The 20,875-nt window shown below is 35.0% G+C and overlaps 1 protein-coding gene across 4 annotated transcripts in view; it reads right to left on the bottom strand.

Annotated features, from left to right (window-relative positions):
- Positions 1-7,581: 7,581 nt before the first annotated feature.
- TBC1D15 (TBC1 domain family member 15) overlaps positions 7,582-20,875 on the bottom strand; it is a 75,453-nt gene continuing 62,159 nt past the window's right edge. For all 4 annotated transcript variants that reach the window (XM_004752420.3, XM_045072899.1, XM_045072900.1 and 1 more), the window contains 6 exons: positions 18,550-18,650; positions 13,979-14,078; positions 13,493-13,590; positions 10,564-10,680; positions 9,967-10,053; positions 7,582-8,923 (listed from right to left, as the gene is read on the bottom strand). In XM_004752420.3, the coding sequence (XP_004752477.1) occupies positions 8,705-8,923; positions 9,967-10,053; positions 10,564-10,680; positions 13,493-13,590; positions 13,979-14,078; positions 18,550-18,650 (722 nt within the window). In that variant the 3' untranslated portion in view covers positions 7,582-8,704. The remainder of the gene's footprint in view (positions 8,924-9,966; positions 10,054-10,563; positions 10,681-13,492; positions 13,591-13,978; positions 14,079-18,549; positions 18,651-20,875) is intronic.

Here is a 20,875-nt window from a genome sequence, read left to right as displayed (position 1 = left end):
CCCTAGAGATGTATAAACTACCAAAACTGAACCAGGAAGACACAGAAAACCTGAACAGACCCACAACCAGTAAGGAGATTGAAGCAGTCATCAAAAACCTCCCAAAAAACAAGAGCCCAGGGCCAGATGGCTTCCCAGGGGAATTCTACCAAAAATTTAAAGAAGAACTAATACATGTTCTTCTGAAACTGTTCCAAAAAATAGAAATGGAAGGAAAACTTCCAAACTCATTTTGAGGCCAGCATTACCTTGATCCCCAAAAACAGACAAAGACGCCATCAAAAAAGAGAATTACAGACCAATATCCTTGATGAACACAGATGCGAAAATTCTCACCCAAAATACTAGCCAATAGGATCCAACAGTACATTAAAAGGATTATTCACCATGGCCAAGTGGGATTTATTCCAGGGCTGCAAGGCTGGTTCAACATCCATAAGTCAATCAATGTGATACGATACATTAATAAAAGAAAGGACAAGAACCATATGATACTCTCAATAGATGCTGAAAAAGCATTTGACAAAGTACAGCATCCTTTCTTAATTAAAACTCTTCAAAGCGTAGGGACAGAGTGTACATACCTCAATATCATCAAAGCCATCTATGAAAAACCCACAGCGAATATCATTCTCAATGGAGGAAAAACTGACAGCTTTTCCACTAAGGTCAGGAACACGGCAGGAATGTCACCATTTATATTCAACATAGTACTAGAAGTCCTAGCCTCAGCAATCAGACAACAAAAAGAAATAAAAGGCATCCAAATCGGCAAAGAAGAAGTTAAACTACCACTCTTTTCAGATGATATACTTTATGTGGAAAACCCCCAAAGATTCCACTCCAAATTTCATAGAACTTGTACAGGAATTCAGTAAAGTGTCAGGATATAAAATCAATGCACAGAAATCAGTTGCATTTCTTTACACCAACAACAGGATAGAAGAAAGGGAAATCAAGGAGTCAATCCCATTTATAATTGCACCCCAAACCATAAGACACCTAGGAATAAACCTAACCAAAGAGGCAAAGAACCTGTACTCAGAAAACTATATAAAGTACTCATGGAAGAAACTGAGGAAGACACAAATAAATGGAAAAATGTTCCATGCTCATAGATTGGAAGAACAAATACTGTGAAAGAAGTATCTATGCTACCTAAAGCAATCTACACATTTAATGCAATCCCTATCAAAATACCATGAATTTTTTTCAAAGAAATGTAACAAATAATTCTAAAATTTATATGGAACTAGAAAAGACCTTGAATGGCCAGAGGAATGTTGAAAAAGAAAGCCAATGTTGGTGGCATCACAATTCCAGACTTCAAGCTCTATTACAAGGTTGTCATCCTCAAGACAGTATGGTCCTGGCACAAAAACAGACATATAGATCAATGGAACAGAACAAGAGAGCCCAGAAACAGACCCTCAACTCTGTGGTCAATTAATCTTTGACAAAGCAGAAAAGAATGTCCAGTGGAAAAAAAGTCTCTTCAACAAATGGTGTTGGGAAAATTCGACAGCCACATGCAGAAGAATGAAACTGGACCATTTTCTTACACCACACACAAAATTCGACTCAAAATGGATGAAAGACCTCAATGTGAGACAGGAATCCATCAAAATCCTTGAGGAGAACACAGGCAGCAACCTCTTCGACCTCAGCTGCAGCAACTTCTTCCTAGGAACATCGCCAAAGGCAAGGAAAACAAGGGCAAAAATGAACTATTGGGACTTCAACAAGATCAAAAGTTTTGCACAGCAAAGGAAACAGCCAACAAAACCAAAAGACAACTGACAGAATGGGAGAAGATATTTTCAAACAACATATCAGATAAAGGGCTAGTATTCAAAATCTATGAAGAACTTACCAAACTCAATACCCAAAGAATAAATAATCCAATCAAGAAATGGGCAGAGGACATGAACAGACATTTCTGCAAAGAAGACATCCAGATGGCCAACAGACACATGAAAAAGTGCTCCACATCACTTGGCATCAGGGAAATACAAATCAAAACCACAATGAGATAACCACCTCACACCAGTCAGAATGGTTAAAATTAACAAGTCAGGAAATGACAGATGCTGGCGAGGATGCAGAGAAAGGGGAACCCTCCTACACTGTTGGTGGGAATGCAAGCTGGTGCAGCCACTCTGGTAAACAGCATGAAGATTCCTTGAGAAGTTGAAAATAGAGCTACCCTACAACCAGCAATTGCACTACTGGGTATTTACCCTAAAGATACAAACATTGTGATCCAAAGGGACACATGCACCTGAATGTTTATAGCAGCAATGTCCACAATAGCCAAACTATAGAAAGAACCTAGATGTCCATCAACAGATGAATGGATAAAGAAGATGTTGTATATATATACAATGGAATACGAAGCAGCCATCAAAAGAAATGAAATCCTGCCATTTGCAATGACGTGGATGGAACTACAGGGTATTGGGCTGAGCAAAATAAGCCAATCAGAGAAAGACAATTAACATATGCTTTCCCCGATATGAGGAATTTGAGAGGCAAAGTGGGGAGTTTGGGGAGTAGGGAAGGAAAATATGAAACATGATGGGATCGGGAGGGAGATAAACCACAAGAGACTCTTAATCTCACAAAACAAACTGAGGGTTGCCAGGGGGAGGGGGTATGGAGACGGTTGTTGGGTTATGGACACTGGGGAGAGTACGTGGTATGGTGAGTGCTGTGAAGTGTGTAAGCCTGACGATTCACAGACCTGTATCCTCTGGGGCTAATAATACATTATATGTTAATTTAAAAATTTAAAGAAAAAAGACATGGCATATATATTCAATGGAATATTACTCAACCATGAAAATAAAATCATAAGAAGAAATCTTACTTTTGCAAAAACATGGAAGGAGCTACAGTATAATGCTAAGCAAAATAAGTCAGAGAAAGACAAATACCTTATGATCTCATATATGGAATTTAAGAAACAAAATGGAATACTACTCAGCCATCAAAAAATGAAATCTTGGGGCACCTGGGTGGCTCAGCCTTTGAGTATCTGCCTTCTGCTCAGGTCATGATCCTGGGGTCCTGGGATCGAGTCCCACCTTGGGCTCCTCGATCAGCAGGAAGCCTGCTTCTTCCTCTCCCACTTCCCCTGCTAATGTTCCCACCCTCACTGTCTCTCTGTCAAATACATAAATAAAATCTTAAAAAAAAAAAAAGAAATCTTGCTATTTGCTACAATGTGGGTGGAGCTGGAGGGTATTATGCTGAGTGGAATTAAGTCAGAGAAAATTATGATATGATTTCACTCATATGTGGAACTTGAACAAAATTTTTAAAAAACAGAGGATCATAGGGGAAGAGAGGAAAAAATAAAACAAGATGAAGTCAGGGAGACAAACCACAAGAGACTCTTAATCTTAGGAAACAAAAACTGAGGGTTGCTGGAGGGGAAGGGTGAGGGCATGCAGTGACTGGGTGATGGACATTAAGAAGGGCACATGATGAAATGAGCACTGGGTATTATAGAAGACTGATGAATCACTGACCTCCACCTCTGAAACGAATAATACATTATATGTCTATTAATTGAATTTAAATTTAAAAAATGAAAATAAAAAAAGACTAAAGGTTAAAAGACAATCCAAGAAACAGACTCATAACTATGAGAACGGATGGTTACCAGAGGGGAGATGGTGGGTAGATCGGGGAAATAAGTGATGGGATTAGAGAGTATTCTCGTGATGAAATAAAGCGATTTAAAAGATAAATAAAATAGGGGCACCTGGGGGGTCCAGTTGGTTGGGCAACTGCCTTCACCTCAGATCATGATCCCAGAGTCCTGGGATCAAGTCCTGCATCGGGCTTCCTGCTCCTCAAAAGCCTGCTTTTCCCTCTCTCTTTGCCTGCTATTCCTGCTTGTGCTCTTTCTCTCTGTGTCAAATAAATAAAATTTTTGAGAAAAAAGGGAAAAAAATTAAATAGACTTTTTTAAAAATTCTCCTTTTCCGGAAGTTCTTTGAAAAGATTAAGAAGGGAACTAGGGTCTCATGTCTGGAATGAGACATTTCCTTGGTCCCTGTTAGGACCAAGGGAATAGATTAGGGAAAGCACCCTGCTGAGGCTGTGATGGCCCTAACTTCCCATCACTTGAATTCAATCTGCTGGCTACCAGCTTATGCATTATTCCCTAAGAAAAGATGTACCTATGCCAAGGCTAACCTACCCATTCCATAAGTTCTAGTTTATGAGGCTAGGGTTTCTTTTGTCACCCTTCTTAGTTATGAAATATCTATGGAAAAGGATTCTGCTCCCCTCTATTCTCACCCACCAGTAAAATTTTGGCACGAGTCATACTAAACACCAAAGTTTAAAGGCTGATTGGAAAACCAGGTAACAGGACGTGAAGGAAGCTACCGCGAGCGAGCCAGAAGCCTGGATTTCCACTCCTTTAGGAAGTCCATTAGCCTTTATACAGAATCCTTAAAAGCTCTGTAAATCAAAAGGAAATAAGGATTTGTCCCAAAGTTATTCAGAAGTTGAATTGAGCAATTTAACAAAATTCAGTTTTTAAACTTCTTTTACACCCTGATAGGTGTAAAAGAATGTATCTTGAATTTTTTCCTCCTTCTGGAAGAGGATATAGGAGCATCTATGTGTTTCTAATAGCTTGTCTATTAGGAGCACAAAAAGTAAAAGTACTTAAACAATTTCACTCAGAAAACGTAACAATTTGGTCTTCACGTTGTCTATTTCGGTTAGATGCTGCTAACTGCTAATGACTTCCTAGTCAGCAAATACTCCATTTGGCTCATTTAACACTTGACTCAGCTAACGAAAGCATGTGGCCCAAATTTCCTCTGGGTGTATCCTGCATAGTTGTGCCCAACAGTGACAGCAGCATGCAGTGTAATTGCTGAGCACTGAGAAGTACCTTGATGGCTTCTCCACTGGAGAGCAATTTTCTTTACAAAGTGACCCTGTAACACTCATCAAAGAGATTCTAGTCCCTTGTACAATCGGGCCATACAACATTTAAAACAATTTACAAACAGTCCTATTTGTGTTTTTAAGGCAGTCTACTAACCCACTGGGTCTCATGCCCCAAATCAGACTAGTGTGGTCTTGGAAACATCTATTTATTGACTATCACAGCAAAAGCCCATCTCTGAGGTTAATACATCTTCTTAATTAAAAAAGCTGAACCACAAACGGATTGGTCATTGATCACAGCTAAGCTTATTGGAATGTTCTTTCCTTCTGTTTTCTTTCCCACATAGATAAGAAGCAATATACCATATAGATATTTGGAAAGGAATAATAGCTGGCTCCCTACTATTCTAACATTCCAGCAATATACCATATAGATATTTGGAAAGGAATAATAGCTGGCTCCCTACTATTCTAACATTCCAATTCTTAATTTAAGCAAATATGATATTTCTAATTCCTGATAGTTGTTAGAGAAAAAGATCGTGATTGTAATCAGCTTTTCTTTAAAGTGAGTTTGTAAATAGTGTAATTTCCCATGGGCTCAAAGTGCTTTGGATATCTAAAAAGTTACAGAAGTATGTCCAGTCTAATTGCCCTACCCTACCCTACCTTTGCTAAGAGCAACACAATGTTTTTCTCTCTGTCAAGATGGATAACCTAAAAAACAGGACTCTGTTTACAAGACAGAAAAATATTTGTAATCAGAACAATACTCAAATATCTACAAGTTAAATCCCCATATTATAAGAACCCAGGAGGAGAACAGGTCACAGACATTGCATTATTCATACGGCAGTGTATTCACATTAGAAGTACAGATAAGAACAGATGTTTGGTATCAGGTAATGACATTAGATACTGATGGAAACCTCAGATTTCATTTTAAACTTAATCCTGTTTCATGTTTAGAAACGAAGTAATACTGGAAGTTTCTCTTCAAAACGTACAATGGAAAAGGAAGTCTACCTAAAATAGGCCATGACAACCATCATTACTTTATACTAAAAATGGTGGCCCAAACCAGGGCAGATCCACCTTAGAAAATCAAGAAACTACTTTTTTAAAACTCAGGGACTTGTCTACCTGACAGTAAGTCAAAATGTTACCTTATGAAATACAATATATAATGGCAGTTCTCTAACTTCAGGGAGGCTCAGGAACCATCTGGATGCTTAGAGAAAACTATGTGACCTGTCTGCAAAAATAGGCATACAAAACTTCAAATATATTAAGAGGTTCATACTTCCCTGAAAGTAAAGAAATCCAAGCTAGAAGGATATTACCTGGTTACACAGTAACACTGTGTACAAGTCGGGTAAAGTTTTAAATTCTTCAACAAACATTCTGGGTTACTTTATATAAACTACGTTTAGTGATGGACATAATTATATGAATATCCCATAAGAATTAGTTGGCATCTATAAAATCTTTGGAAAGGTCAGGCTCAGCAAGAATAACTATGTATCCCAAAATGCTCTTTTCCTTATTCAAAAAAAGCTCTAGTCATCACCAAGACTAAAGTTCCTAACATACAAAGAGATAGAAGAGTCCTAGGCCCATGAGACAATTGAGATAGGGATGTTCTTAAATGCAAAGAGGCTTCCCACAGACTCTCAGTTATATTAGGAATTACTTAAATTTTAACATTATATATCACATTATAAAGCATATATTATACACGCTATCAGGGTACGAACAGAACATCTTGTGAAAACTGAAATAAATAAATCTTTAAGAAGTTAGTCTAACTTACCTGACCTACCTGTTTTAGCAATCTCAGTAACTCAAGTTTATATAGAATTTGCTAACTGGATTTTGTAGACTCTCATTAAGACTTTATCTAGCACTGTGCTGTATTATTACTTCCCCATCAAAAATGAGCTAGACAGAAATTCAGACTCTTCAGTATGTTTTAACAAGTAGTTTTATAATAAAACTTGACAAAAGTTCAAGTTACTAAATATGTTAAGATTTTTTTAAACTCTGAAGTAGATATGACATTACATAGTGGGGAAAAAACTCCTCCAAAGCCCCTGTCCAGGAAGAACAAGAAGGACATCAAGATGTTCTAAGCAATTTCCTGAACAGCAGGAAATGAAAGACTGGAGATGCCGAGTGTCTGATCAGTTTATGTTTTTGTCTAAACAGGCTTACTCATTATTAACTGATGAAAGATAACACACATATGATATTAAAAAACTAAAATCTAATGGTTCGACTGTCGTGACTGTCAGATTCCTACTCAAGTAAGAAAAAAAGTTTATTTGGTTCCCCAGTTTTCTGGAGGAAAAAAAAAAATCTGTCTCCTGGACCATTTCAGAACTGTGTAACTTTTATTTTATATTATTAACATCAATTGTAGGAAGCTGCTTTCCCAAGTCAGACAATTATATCCTCCAAGACAACACTATGCCCAAGCCCATGGTGATGAAAATTTGCTTTTAGTTGTAAAAGGGTCGTGTTTCTTTCTCATGTCCATAACTCATTCCAGTGATTGTTTCAACCATATAAAAATAGAAAATGTGCTGGGGACCATCTTGGATTTTTTTCTTCCAATGAAGAACTATCAGACTACTTCTAAGTATAATTTAACTGAAAACACTATTTTAACTTCAAATTTATTTTAATGATATGTACAGGAGTTAACAAATTACAATTAAAACGGAATCAGTTATGTTAATTCCACATAACTTAAAATCATGCAACACTGCATGGTAAAAACAGCTTCATTCATATACAAAAAAGTATTATTTTGAGACTCGTGATGGTATACTGAAATTTCTGACATAAGCTTTTTGCAAAGAGCATTTTATAAAAATTTAAAGACCTGATTAATCAGTTAATGCATTATTAGGAAAGATAATAAACACATTATTAGTAAAGTGAGGATTACAAGCAATTAATTTTAAAATTACACCAGATACCAGGGTTGAATGTAGTCCCATGAAATAAATGTTTGGTTAAGAAAATAGTTTTGAAAAAGATCTCATACTGAAGCTATGCCTTACTTTTGTCAAATCAGGTTATACAAATCAATAGTCAAGTTTATTCAGTTAACGAAAATATGCCTATCCTTTCTTATACTCATAAATAAGTACTTATATAGTTTTTATATACAAGTGAGGAAAACGTCAATGTAAAAAATATACTGCCAATCCACTTATTATGGTTGAAATAGCTCTCTTTATCTACACATTAAATTGCATTGATGAAAATATCCAATTTAAATCACATTCAACCAGCATAAATATTTAAGCTGAGTATTGTTGTAAACAATAGAGAAAAACAAATTCTTTTATCTTATCACTTGGGTAACACAATCTACATCTCAGCTTAGAATGCTATAGAAAGGCCCAACATTTAATTTAATCAAATCCAAAACCCACTAAACTTAGAGTAAACAAAGTGAATGTTTTTCAAAGTGCATAATTTCCAACTCATCCACTTGTAATATTTATCCAATTCCAGTTCATCAGCAAGAAAATAAAATGTACTTGGCTATAAAAATACTAAGGAATGTTATTGAAAAGGAAAGGCTATTTGGTAGAAGTAACTACAAAAATAATTAGTTTAAATCTTTGTAAAGCTTTAATGCAAGAACATCAGTACACTTTCTTTCCACAAACCTTAAAGCATGATCAATACCAAGATTTTAAATTTCCACCTTTCAAGTACTTGAAAAAGGTTGCAACAAAATGTCCCTTCGAAAACTAAGCAAGAAGAATGATCATGCAGGTGTTAATCTGCTAACATTTGGGGACACTGATGTCTGTGTTGGGTTGTCATCTCTGGCTCCACTGGTAGCAAGTACAGGCAAGGAGTCACTCTGAAATGTAGATGTAGGACTATTCATGCCAACATTTTCATCTTCACCAGTGTCTGAATCTGGTGTTGTAACTTCACTGTCCTGAAGTCCCAGGATCTCAGAAACTGCTTGTGGTAATTCCTGAATATGCAAAATGAAACACAACACCATCCTTCACTATTGAGGAAAAGTAATCACAAAATAACACTTCTCCTTAAGACTACACTGGTTCCAGAGTCTGAACATTTATTCTAAGAGTATGATTGTTATATATCTTCTTACAACTTCCTTCTCCACTCCAAATGCAATCCTAACCCCTTCATTCATAAGCAGTTCAGTGATCTTTCCCAAGTCAGTCACTCTCCACCCCACCCTACCACTCCCACAAACACAGGTGTTCTAATATTCAGCATTTATTTCATTTTCATTTCATGAAAATAAATTTAGCATTTATTTCATTTAATTTTCCCTGTTATTATAGAATCTTAGCTATTAAACGAGATCTTATTTACACCATCTTTTTCCCTTAATGCACAAGGTTCCTTAAAGAAATGTGTCTCACTGACCTATTTTGAATAGAATAATTATCAAATAAATGTTTGTAGAAGTGAACCAAAATAATAAGTATTTGGAACCATGAACAAATGACACAGACCAAATAGGAAAGCTCATAAAAATGCAAAAGCCAAAATACATCAGAAGAATGATTTGGTTTGAATTCAGATCATAATATACCAAATTTGCCTTGTTTTTAGAAAGTACTAAGAGCCTGACTGATACAGTTGTAAAGACACAGATTAAATACTATTCATTTAATTATTTCTGATTAGCATCTCTCTTTACTGGGGATATCACATTTAATATTAAGGTCCTAGTCTGTATCCAGACTGGATAATACATCATCAATACTTAAATTCTACAGCCTCTTTAGCTGCTGCAGAAATGTTTTCATTATTTTTGCCATTTTGCTGTACTGTGTTTCTTATCTAGCATAATTAATCGACTGTTTTCAATTAAGTGTGATAAATTCATAATGGTAGAATCCTAGCTAATGCTTGATGCCTGCCTTCAACTTGCTAAAACTGCCATTTATCTTACTTCTACAAAGAAAAATTCTTTCTTGATTTCAGCCCACCAAAAGCATACAAATAAAAAACCTTACAATTACTGAAAACACTGCATACCTTGCATTTTACCATCTGTAGAGAAATTGCTTCTGCCTTGCATAGTACATCTTCCACATCAATTTTCATGGACAATTCATTGATATGCTAAAATGAATCCATAAAATAAAATGATAATTGAAACTAAAAGCACTATTATATTCTACTATTTAAATAATTTATTACCAGTTATATTTCACTGCAGATAAAAAAACGTTAAAATAAAAGTATTCACATACTACAAATAAGCAGCAAATTCAAGACATATTTCAGTTTTAAAGTTAAAGAATAGCTAATAAGCATATGGAACATTAAAACCAGCTGCTGTCCCAAGTCTGTTATCTTAAAGTTATAAGCAAAAGACTTTTTTTTTTTTTTTTAAGAAAACTAAACTACATAAAAGAGCATTTGCTGAATTTCCTTTTCTTCCTAGTTAGCCAGGTAAAAATAACTGGCCAGTATGTATTCAGTGAACTGCCATTCTCAGAGTCAGTTTCATATTAAGTGTTATTGATATAATTTAAGTTTTACTCAAAGGATTCAATAAAGCTCCAGGGAAATGTTTTGTATACTGGTACCACCAAACAAAGGAAAGTACCAAAATAAAGTAGTAACTACCTTTAGTATTTCATTAAAGCCATAATGCTTTTCCATTATTTGCTGCTTTTCTGATTCCAGAATAGCACAGCAGAGAAGAAGATGAAAATTTTTACATGGCAGGTCGGTCCACATTACCTATAAAAAAAATAGAACTATTTAGTAAACTATCAATTCTAAAATATTTTCCTCACAGAAACAATGCTGAACTCTGAATGACTTCTATGCAAAGCAGAGGTTGCATAGAGAGGAGAGACCACTGTTTTTCTAGTTAGGAAATGAGGAGTGGAGAAGTCTTACCTTCACCTACATAGTAACATCAGGTTTAACATTATTTGAATATGATGAATTCCAAATGTGGCCCTTTAGGTAACTATAATAAGCATATCACTGAGCCTAATTTATATGACAAATGATATTAATTAAGAAGCTACATCCACAAATATAAGTCTAAGGTATAAGGTAGAAGCCTCTTCAGTACTTTTCTGACCCTTTAAGTTTCTCACTTATAAATCACCTTCGATCTCTGGAGGGTAAAAAAGAAAAAGCTAAATCATGGATATAAAAGAAAAAAAATTCAGTGAAATAGTGCATGGGATCAAAACCTCCCAGAGATAGCTCTACACTATATTACATTACACAGAGTATCTCTGATTGTGACAAAAACCGAATCAACTAGCCAACATTTATACCAAATGTGTAAAACATTTGCTCAATAGCCGTACTTCTTAAATACAGATAATGCCCTCAAACTTAAAGCCTTAATTTCCTATTAATATACATGACAATATCTTATCTGGAAAGTGAAAAAGACCACACAAATAATAGTACTAAAGCATACCTAAAATGTTTTTACTTATTTCATCAAGAATAAATCAAACTGAATAATTTGCAGACGAAATCCCATTTTTAGAAGTTTGATTTACAATGCAATTAACCTCAAAATTTTCATTAAAGGTTCAATTTATTTGATAAACAGACAGAGGATTATTCTATCTATACAGTAATAATATTCTCAGGTCATCCTTTAAAAAAGAAGTTGAGATACTTATTTAACCAAACTGATAACTTTAAACTGTGATTCCATACAGAGAACAAACTAGTAGTTGTCAAAGGGAGAAGGGGAGCAGGAAGGTAGGAAAACTGAAAGGGATTAAAAGGTACAAAATGCCAGTTGTAAAATAAAGAAGTCATGGGGATGTAAAATACAACATAGGGAAAATGGTCAATAGTATTGTCATTAACTTTGCATGGTGACAGATGGTAATTACATATAAAGGGAGAGCATCTCATGATGTATATAAATGTTAGATCACTATGTTGTATATCAAACTCATAATACTGTATGTCAACTATACTCCAGTTTATAAATAAATAAACTTTTAAAAAAAATATGTTGTCAGCAACATATTTACTGGAAAATTAGGATGTGATAATTATTGTGGTTTTTTGCTTAATTATCAAACCACTGAGATTAAATTCCATAATGACCCTCAAAAATAATTATATTAAATTAAATATGATTCCAGCTCAAGAACATGTAAGTTTTACTTCTAATTTCAAACAGAATAAGTCATCCCACACAAAGCAATGATCCTTTCAATTAGCACATCCCCTTCTCTAATGGTAGCATGGCGGCCAAAAGTATGGGGACCAATTTCCAGCTATAAAAGCCTTAGAGGACACAGGGGTTCCACTATATATACACACCTATTTATTATCCCAATGGATTATTTCCCCCATCCCTTCCTTGGGAGAATTTCTGTAATCCCTTGCCTTTATAAGGATAAGGGAGCAATTAGTCATTACATGAACATTCTATTTTAAAAATATACTGATCTGTTAATAATTAACATACCTTAAAAGAAAATAATAATTTTATTTTTCAAGTTACCCTGGGTCCAAAATGAATAAAAGGATATACACTCATCAATACGGTCTAGAGTCGGGGGCGGGGAAATGGGACTTGGGGTGGAGATTAAAGAAAATGTTACTTATATCTTTAGTTCTTTTTCTTGGAGAAAAAGAGAAAAACTAGAACTAAATATGGCAAGATGTTTACATATGTTAAATATGGATGGTGGGAGGTTTTTTAATCCACCATTACATCCCACCTTCTCAACCTCAAGTAATTAGCTAAGGTAATTAGGTCAGAGTTCAAGCTGACTGCGAGTGATTAAATGTGGTGGCCTTTCCTACCTTTGGTTGCCCATTCTGAAAAACAATCATCTTTCACCTCTTCTTGAGAGTAATTTGGCAAAATCTATCAACAGCCTTAAAAACTGACTAGGTTTTTGATTCAGAGGTATCCAGAAATTTATTCTAAGGATATATTCAGAGGTACACATGAAAATTTGAATATTAAGATATGTGCCCTAGTGTTAAATATGATGTTCGTTGCAACACTATTGGTGCAATCAAGCAAAATATCTATCAGGTAGAAACTAAGTAAATGGTTGTATATTCACAAGATGTTTGCTGTACTATTCTTAGTATTTTTCTTTACCTTAAAGTTCTTTAAAAAAGCAAAACACAGATCAGCTCCCTCCCAATACTTCAGACTACAAAGTGCCATCTCAACTGCCTGCCTGTCAAAACTTCCCTGAACTCTACACAAATCTATACCAGAATGTGGAAGAGCCTCATATAAAGTCAAGCCTCTCAAGGAAAGAACACAATTACCAACAGTCTAGAAAAGTGTTTCTAGGAAATCTAATGGCCCCAAATCTCATGAGGATTGTGATTTATTAAAAATGCTCCAAAGACCAGGTATTCAATTCAAGATCATTACGGAAAGACCACAAAAACTATCAGAATTTCGTAAGATACATGCTTTAGAACTTTCAGTTAGGCTATTATAATCCATTTATACTCTACAGAATAAAGTGTTTCCTTCCATAATAATATTACACTTGTATAATTACACTTGTATAATTATTTAAGAACTTACCTCCCATAATCGAAGAATATCTAGAAAGCTAAATTCCCTTTTAAATCTGATTAAAAGCCATCTGAAGCAAAAATAAAGGTATCCAGAGTCCTGAGATTCTATACAGAAAGAAAAAAAAATATACATATATGGCTTACTCTTATGCTAATTATCTCACAATACAGTAACCTATTCCAACCTCAAATTTTACTATGCAGCGTAGACTATTAGAAGTCCTAAAATTTAATTGCCTTCTACTAATTCAAGGAAACAGTTCAAATTTGTTTAAAAGAAAACCATAAAATAACAACAAATAATTCATTTTATGAATAAACTGTTTTAAGGCATAATTATACAAAGAAAGTTTGGTCCCACACTTTTACTTGTCAAAGGAACTCAGGCAACAGTGACAGGGTATAAGTATCTTTAAGCAGTTCTTTACTTTTTTTCCTCTCTGTATATTACTCTACAGTTTGCTGGGTATGTATTTTGATTTACTAAGCTTACCTAAGTAACTGCAAAATCCACTGTCCAACAATCGAAGTAAGGTACTTAGTTGAATTAGCTGGGTCTTCATGCCTTGCATCTGTTCTTCAAAATTCTGATGCTTTAAAGGGAAATAAATGTCACCACATAAATAATACTTAATAAATATGTCACAAAATCACTGATAACTAAACCATGAGTTTAAGGACAAATGCTGGACTTATACCACACTGGTTATATCTTTAAAAATCACAACAAATTAAAAAATTAACACATTAAAAAGGAGGGAAAGAGACACTTTGGTCTCAAACTAAGGATTATTTCTTTTCCTCTATTCATTTCACTTAGATAAAGAAAAATGCAGAGCTATAGACTGATACACCAATTTCTTACATCAAATAAGAAACTTGGTGAAACAGGATGCCTGGGTGGCTCAGTGGGTTAAGCCACTGCCTTCAGGTCAGCTCATGATCCCAGAGTTCTGGGATCAAGTTCCATATCGGGCTTCCCCTGCTCTGCAGGGAGCCTGCTTCTCGCTCTCCCTCTGCCTCTTCCCTTGCTCTCTCTCTATGTCAAATCAATAAATAAAATCTTTAAGAAAAAAGAAAGAAAGAAAGAAAGAAACTTGGTTAAAGAAACACACACCTGGGCAATAAACTTTTATCAAATCACTTGATTGTTAAATATTTCTTCAAACTGTCATATAAAATAAATTTTAGCTGTAACATATATCTTATTTTGAAGAACTAATCATTTTAATTGTTTCTTAAATTTGATGACATTAGGTAATCTGTGAAGTCAAAACCATTTTCATGACAATTCTAAAATCCTACGTGCAGTTTGGATTTTAAATTCTCCCACAAGGTTAAAGGCTATACGAGGAGTGATATTGCAGTAGACTGAATACAGGATCAGATATGAAAATTCAGATGTCTTCCATTAAACTAGACATCAAAGAAAATGGAAAACAATCCGTCTTCTCAGTAAATTGTTCTGGAAAAGTTACTTTTCATTAAAAAATAGTATTATGGGGCGCCTGGGTGGCTCAGTGGGTTAAGCCGCTGCCTTCGGCTCAGGTCATGATCTCAGAGTCCTGGGATCGAGTCCCGCATCGGGCTCTCTGCTCAGCAGAGAGCCTGCTTCCCTCTCTCTCTCTCTGCCTGCCTCTCCATCTACTTGTGATTTCTCTCTGTCAAATAAATAAATAAAATCTTAAAAAAGAAAATAGTATTATGTTGGTAAAGTATAAAAGGTTTATTGTTTTTTAAACAACTAATAAATATACACTTCTCAGTACTGATTTTTCATATAGGTAAACATTAAGAGATATAACCTACATAAACAAATGCTCTCAGAATCCTCAATAGTATCTAAGATTGTGAAGGGTTCCTAAGATCATGAAGTATGAGAATTGCTATGGTTTATATAATTTTAAACACTCTGCAAAGTTGAGTAACACTCCCCACCAAAACTTCAGTCAAGGTTTGGAAGCTGGGAAGGGAGACCAAAATAACTGGAAGTCTCCTTAGATCATTCCAATCTCTTTTATCCATGTGTCCCAATCCTTCTATGGTGACCTATTGTCCTAATGCTTAGAAAAAGCCTAAAGACAACTTCTCTTCCCTCAAAGTTCTATTTAAGTTTTGGGGACAAAGCATCATTCTTGGTAAAGATAAAGTAAAGTAAAATTTTAAAGCTATTGATTCTCAAAAAAACCTGATTTCCTGGGGCACCTAGGAGGCTTAGTCGGTTAAGCACCTGACTCTTGATTTCGGTTTAGGTCATGGTCTCAGGGTCATGGGATCGAGCCCAGCACAGAAGGGAATATGCTTGGGATTTGCTCTCCCTATCCCTGTGCCCCTCCCCCTGCACACACACTTGCTCTAAAATAAATAAATCTTTCTAAAAAAACTGATTTCTCCTTTATGCTTAAAGAACTAGTTTATTAGACTGACACAAGCCTTTGGGATATTATTTCTTCACATTTACCACACGGACCTGTAAGGGAAAGACAGAATCAACTCTTTGATTAACAGCATCATTTTTATTATGACAGCCAAAGGCCAGAGTTGGTCTGGTAGTACCAACATGGCAAATCTGCTATAAAAAAAGACCACTCCCAAAATGGCAGCTACTTTGGAAAAGTAGCTACTCTGGCAGAAAAGAAAATGAGATCAACAATGGATATACAAATGGCTTCAACTGAATCTGTAAAATATGTACATGTGTGCATACAAATACGTATGTATGTGTGTACATACATATGTATGTATATCTGTTTATCTATATATCTTTATATTTATCTGTGTATCTATACATATATGTACACATGTGGGTATACATGTGTATACATATGCCTATATATACACACACATATATATGGGGAGGGAGGTAAGGAGAAGGGAAGAACTAAACTGTATGGCAAAATGAACAGTGGGTATAAGAAAGTTCATTAGATTATTTTGCTAATCTTTCCATAGTATTTCTATAACAGACACATAGCCTACGCCTACACCTACATTAGATATGAGTAAATATAATAAATCTATGGACATTAGGTTCAGCCATCACAAAAGAAATAAAAACTTACATGAAATAAAGCTGTAAAACAAAAAGAAGGAGTCAAATGGCGGTATGAATTTAAGGACATCAAACCAATAGCAATGCAGTAAAAAATAGTCATGCAGATTATTTTGATTGCAAAATATTACCCTTTTATTCAAATCAAAAAACAAATGTTAGTAGACAATATATTAAGAGATTTTTTTTAGAATAAAGACTAGAAAAATCCCCAGACCATCCTCAATGAAAAGGCAAACACAGAAAACATTCACTATGAAAAAGAAGAAAGAATTTGAACCTTCATACACAAAAATGACAGTGTAAAGTATGTATTACAGATGCTCAGAAAAGTCTTTACATTTGAGACCTAGATACATGCATGTATATACATACATATGCATGTATGTGTGTGTGTGTGTATATATATATATATATATATGGCATCATAAACCAATTTTTTAACCTGTCAATACTGTATCAATTTTATCAACATTATTACAGTAAAAATCTAAATACAGTATGTTCATGTTAATACTTTTGGAATACTTAATATAAGGTCTAAACTAAGCACTGGGGAAATATTCATGTGTTTATTCTACAAAAACCTCATGTTGGCATTAGGAAAATTCTGGAAGCATACTGGAAAACTAGTTAAATAAAGACATGACCCTTTTATCAAGGAACATACTAGCTCTAGCAAAAAGAGGATAAACAACAAAAACACAAGAAAGGCAGACAACAGTTTTTATACAATTAGTATCAGTTGTACAGACCTTTATAACAAATGCCTCAGGTTTCTAGAGCACTTGGGAGTAATTGGAACTAAGAAGGCAGGTAAAATCAATCAATCAAACTATGATATTAGCAGATTACTGCAATTAAAAATCTTTCCAAATAATCCAAAACATTAATTCATGTTCATGACTAGATACTCTGAGTACTTATTAATTTAAGAGTAAAAAGTTATTTTTAAAACTATCGAATCTTATCAAATATGCATTTGAAAAGAAGTAAGAGAAGTGAGGATGAGATGGAACCATGGATATAAGAGACTTGAGGAAATAGATACAAATGGGAGAAACTGGAAGGGGAAAGAAAAATTGGCAAGCAAGAGGGAAAGAACAGAAGTATGGAAAAAAGAGAAGGGTACTTCTAAACTCCACGTTTGTATCCCAGAAAATGAATTAAACCTTATATTATAGGGAAACACTGTATATGACTACATATTCAAAATCTTTATCCCCTTGCAAGCAAGCCATTTGAATACCCAACATCAAAGTCCAGCATCAAGTATATTAGTTTTTCTCTGAAACACTACAGTGACTTTTGTAGTCAGGTCTTTGGATTTCATATGCCTTTATCTCCTCTTAGCTCTCTGCTGTTTTTTCTAATAGATTACTTGAGAGGCCTATTTTGTTTCCCTGTTAATATTCTCTGTGCTATTGTCCCAGAATTCTGTCTCCAAGCTATTATCAATAGATACAATATTCTTTGTAGTATGTATATATAAACACAGTTCAACTCTAATATTCACGAGCTTCTGAGAAAATAATGAATCACTATAAAAGTGTCACTGTTACAAATAGTTCAAACAGATCTAGAAGAAAAATCAGATACTGTAATAACAAAATCCAAAATGTTCACAAAAAGTAAGGATATTACTAGGCATGACTAAGCTTTATCTCCAAAGCAGATAATATGAAAGTTCAATTACTTCACAAGCACTGAATTCATTTATTCCATCAATATTCTATGACTCATAGCTCTTCTGCAGAACATAAGCATTTACTGATACTAAACCCGATTGTTCCTATGCTATAGGCATTTACTATCTACTTTTTGTATTAAAAGCAATGTTCATATTTTCAAGTCCCTTGGAAAGGCTATTTAAAAAAGAAACAAATAACAAGGAGTAATTCTTTTAAGTTCCACCATAATTTCTAAATATAAACATCAATCTTACATAATAAGATTATACAACTAAAACTTTCAAAATTAGTTTGGTTAAAGTAAGGAGCCCCTATTCTTACCATCTGGTCCATATAGGAGGCAAAGCACCAAAAGGCATCCACTTCATTTTCCATCACATATAAAAGAGGGGAAAGTAAGTCACTCATTCCCTGAACATACCCTAAGAATAGAGAAAAAAAAAAAAATCATGTCTCTGAAAAACCTAAGCTTTATGTATCCTTCTGTGCATATCACCATGACTTCACTTAAAATTTCACCTGTTCTATGCTTTCAGAAACTGGTAGATAATAGCATTTACCAAGAAAAGAAAATAAACAAGGCGGAAGTCTAGCAATGAGTAAGAAAAATGAGTTTAGACTGAGATGTCAAGTAGACAGATAGCTACTATTATATGTCTTGGTGTAGATATCATTATCAAGAGAGGATAATGTTATTAAAAAAATGTGCAAAATTATTATGACAAAGAGGAGGGGTGAAGAGAAAACCCAGAAGAACATCAAAGGTAAAAGAGTATATATTCAAAGGACATTTGAGAAGGAGTAGTCAGAAGTAAAGAGGAAGGGAAAAAAGTCAAGGGAGGAAGTGTTATAAAAGTCAATGGGAGGGGCGCCTGGGTGGCTGAGTGGGTTAAGCCACTGCCTTCGGCTCAGGTCATGATCTCAGGGTCCTGGGATCGAGTCCCGCATGGGGCTCTCTGCTCAGCGGGGAGCCTGCTTCCCTCTCTCTCTCTCTGCCTGCCTCTCCATCTACTTGTGGTTTCTCTCTGTCAAATAAATAAATAAAATCTTTAAAAAAAAAATTTAAAAAAAAAAAAAAGTCAATGGGAAAAAAATTTCAGGACCTAAGCAGCCAACAGCACTAACTGCCATGAACAAGCTAAACAAGAATGAAAAGAGTGGCTGAACTGCTTTAGCCACCAGGTCATTGGTAATCTAAACCAAAAGAAGTCATAACAAAATTATGTACTTTCTTTTAAGTACTCATATCTATGTTCTTGTTTTTCTTTTCTTGTTACTCTATGGATAACTAATGCTAGCACCTGGGTTTAATCTGATTAATACTCTGTACCTGAAACCATCACAAGAGAAAGGTGACCTTTCTCTTGACACTGTTGTAATTTCTCAGTCATGACAATTATAGGCCATGATTAAAAGGAAAAACTCGAAAGTTAAAGAATCAGGCCCTTCACTTAAACAAAAAGTCTTGGTTTTGCTTTCCATCTGAACATGTCAAGCTTCTTCTTCTTCTTCTTCTTTTTTTAAAAAAATTTTATTTATTTGACAGTGAGAGAGGGAATAAATGCAGGGGGAGTGGGAGAGGGAGAAGCAGGCCTCCCGCTGAACAGGGAGCCTGCCTGATGCGGGTGATCCCACTGGAATTGAGACCTGAGCCAAAGGCAGATGCTTAACACTCCTGTAATTTTTAGTTCCACCTTATAAAACTCTCAATTCTTTCAACTATTTAACAATTGATTTCAGATTTAAGACAAACATTCTTGAACCAACAAAGGGGCAGAAGTTCATAGTATGCCATTTTACACACAAATTATTATTCAACTTTGGTAACTATTAAACATGTGTTAAAGTTACAGAGAGATTTTTTTTTAATTCCAAGGCAGCTTGAAGTCACAGAAAATACAGTCTTTCATGTGTAAGTCTAAAGCTTACATTCTTCTTTCATGAAAATTGATGTGCACTGAAGCCATTAAAAGAGTATATATTTTAAAGGGGAAGAGGATATTTCTGCGAGAAATGCTACACAATTCTACATCTCTCTTCCTATTTTGGCATGAAGTGTTAACAAACGACCTCAGGAAGCATGCAGGTCAGTTTCTTGAGAAACCTCAGATTAGAGGTATAACACAGAGACAATTCAGATCACCTCAGGAACTCCCTACAAATGAATTTCTCTCTATCTGTTCTGAGTTTCCCAACATCTACTGCTATGTTCCTATCAACCTATGTCTATAGGACACCCTGCGAAAAAGTATGGCTCTACTCACATTAGCATGAAAAAACACTTGGGTTGCCATGGTGGGTATCCAATTATTACAGAACCAGGAATAACATTTGAAGACAATGCCAGAAAAAAGTGGCGTATGACACAATAGCTAAATGTAAGTATTTCTATAAATTTATCACAGACTTTTTAAAAAGTCATGCACGCTTGTGATGATTAGATTTGTCAACTTGAGAAGGCCTCAGGATGCTCAGAAGCCTGATTAAGCATTACTTCTATGAGAGTCCTGAAGGTGTTTCTAGACAAGATTAGTATTTGAATGATGAAATGATGAAAGCAGATGGCCCTCCCGGATATGGTGGGCACCACACAGTCCCATGGAAGCCCTGAACAGAATAAAAAGATGGAGGAAGGGTGAATGCGCTC

The sequence above is a fragment of the Mustela putorius genome, unplaced genomic scaffold (genome assembly GCF_011764305.1).
Source record: "Mustela putorius furo isolate JIRA1106 unplaced genomic scaffold, ASM1176430v1.1 tig00537227_pilon_pilon_pilon, whole genome shotgun sequence".
Lineage (NCBI taxonomy): Eukaryota > Metazoa > Chordata > Mammalia > Carnivora > Mustelidae > Mustela > Mustela putorius.
This window is presented reverse-complemented; position numbering and strand designations above follow the sequence as displayed.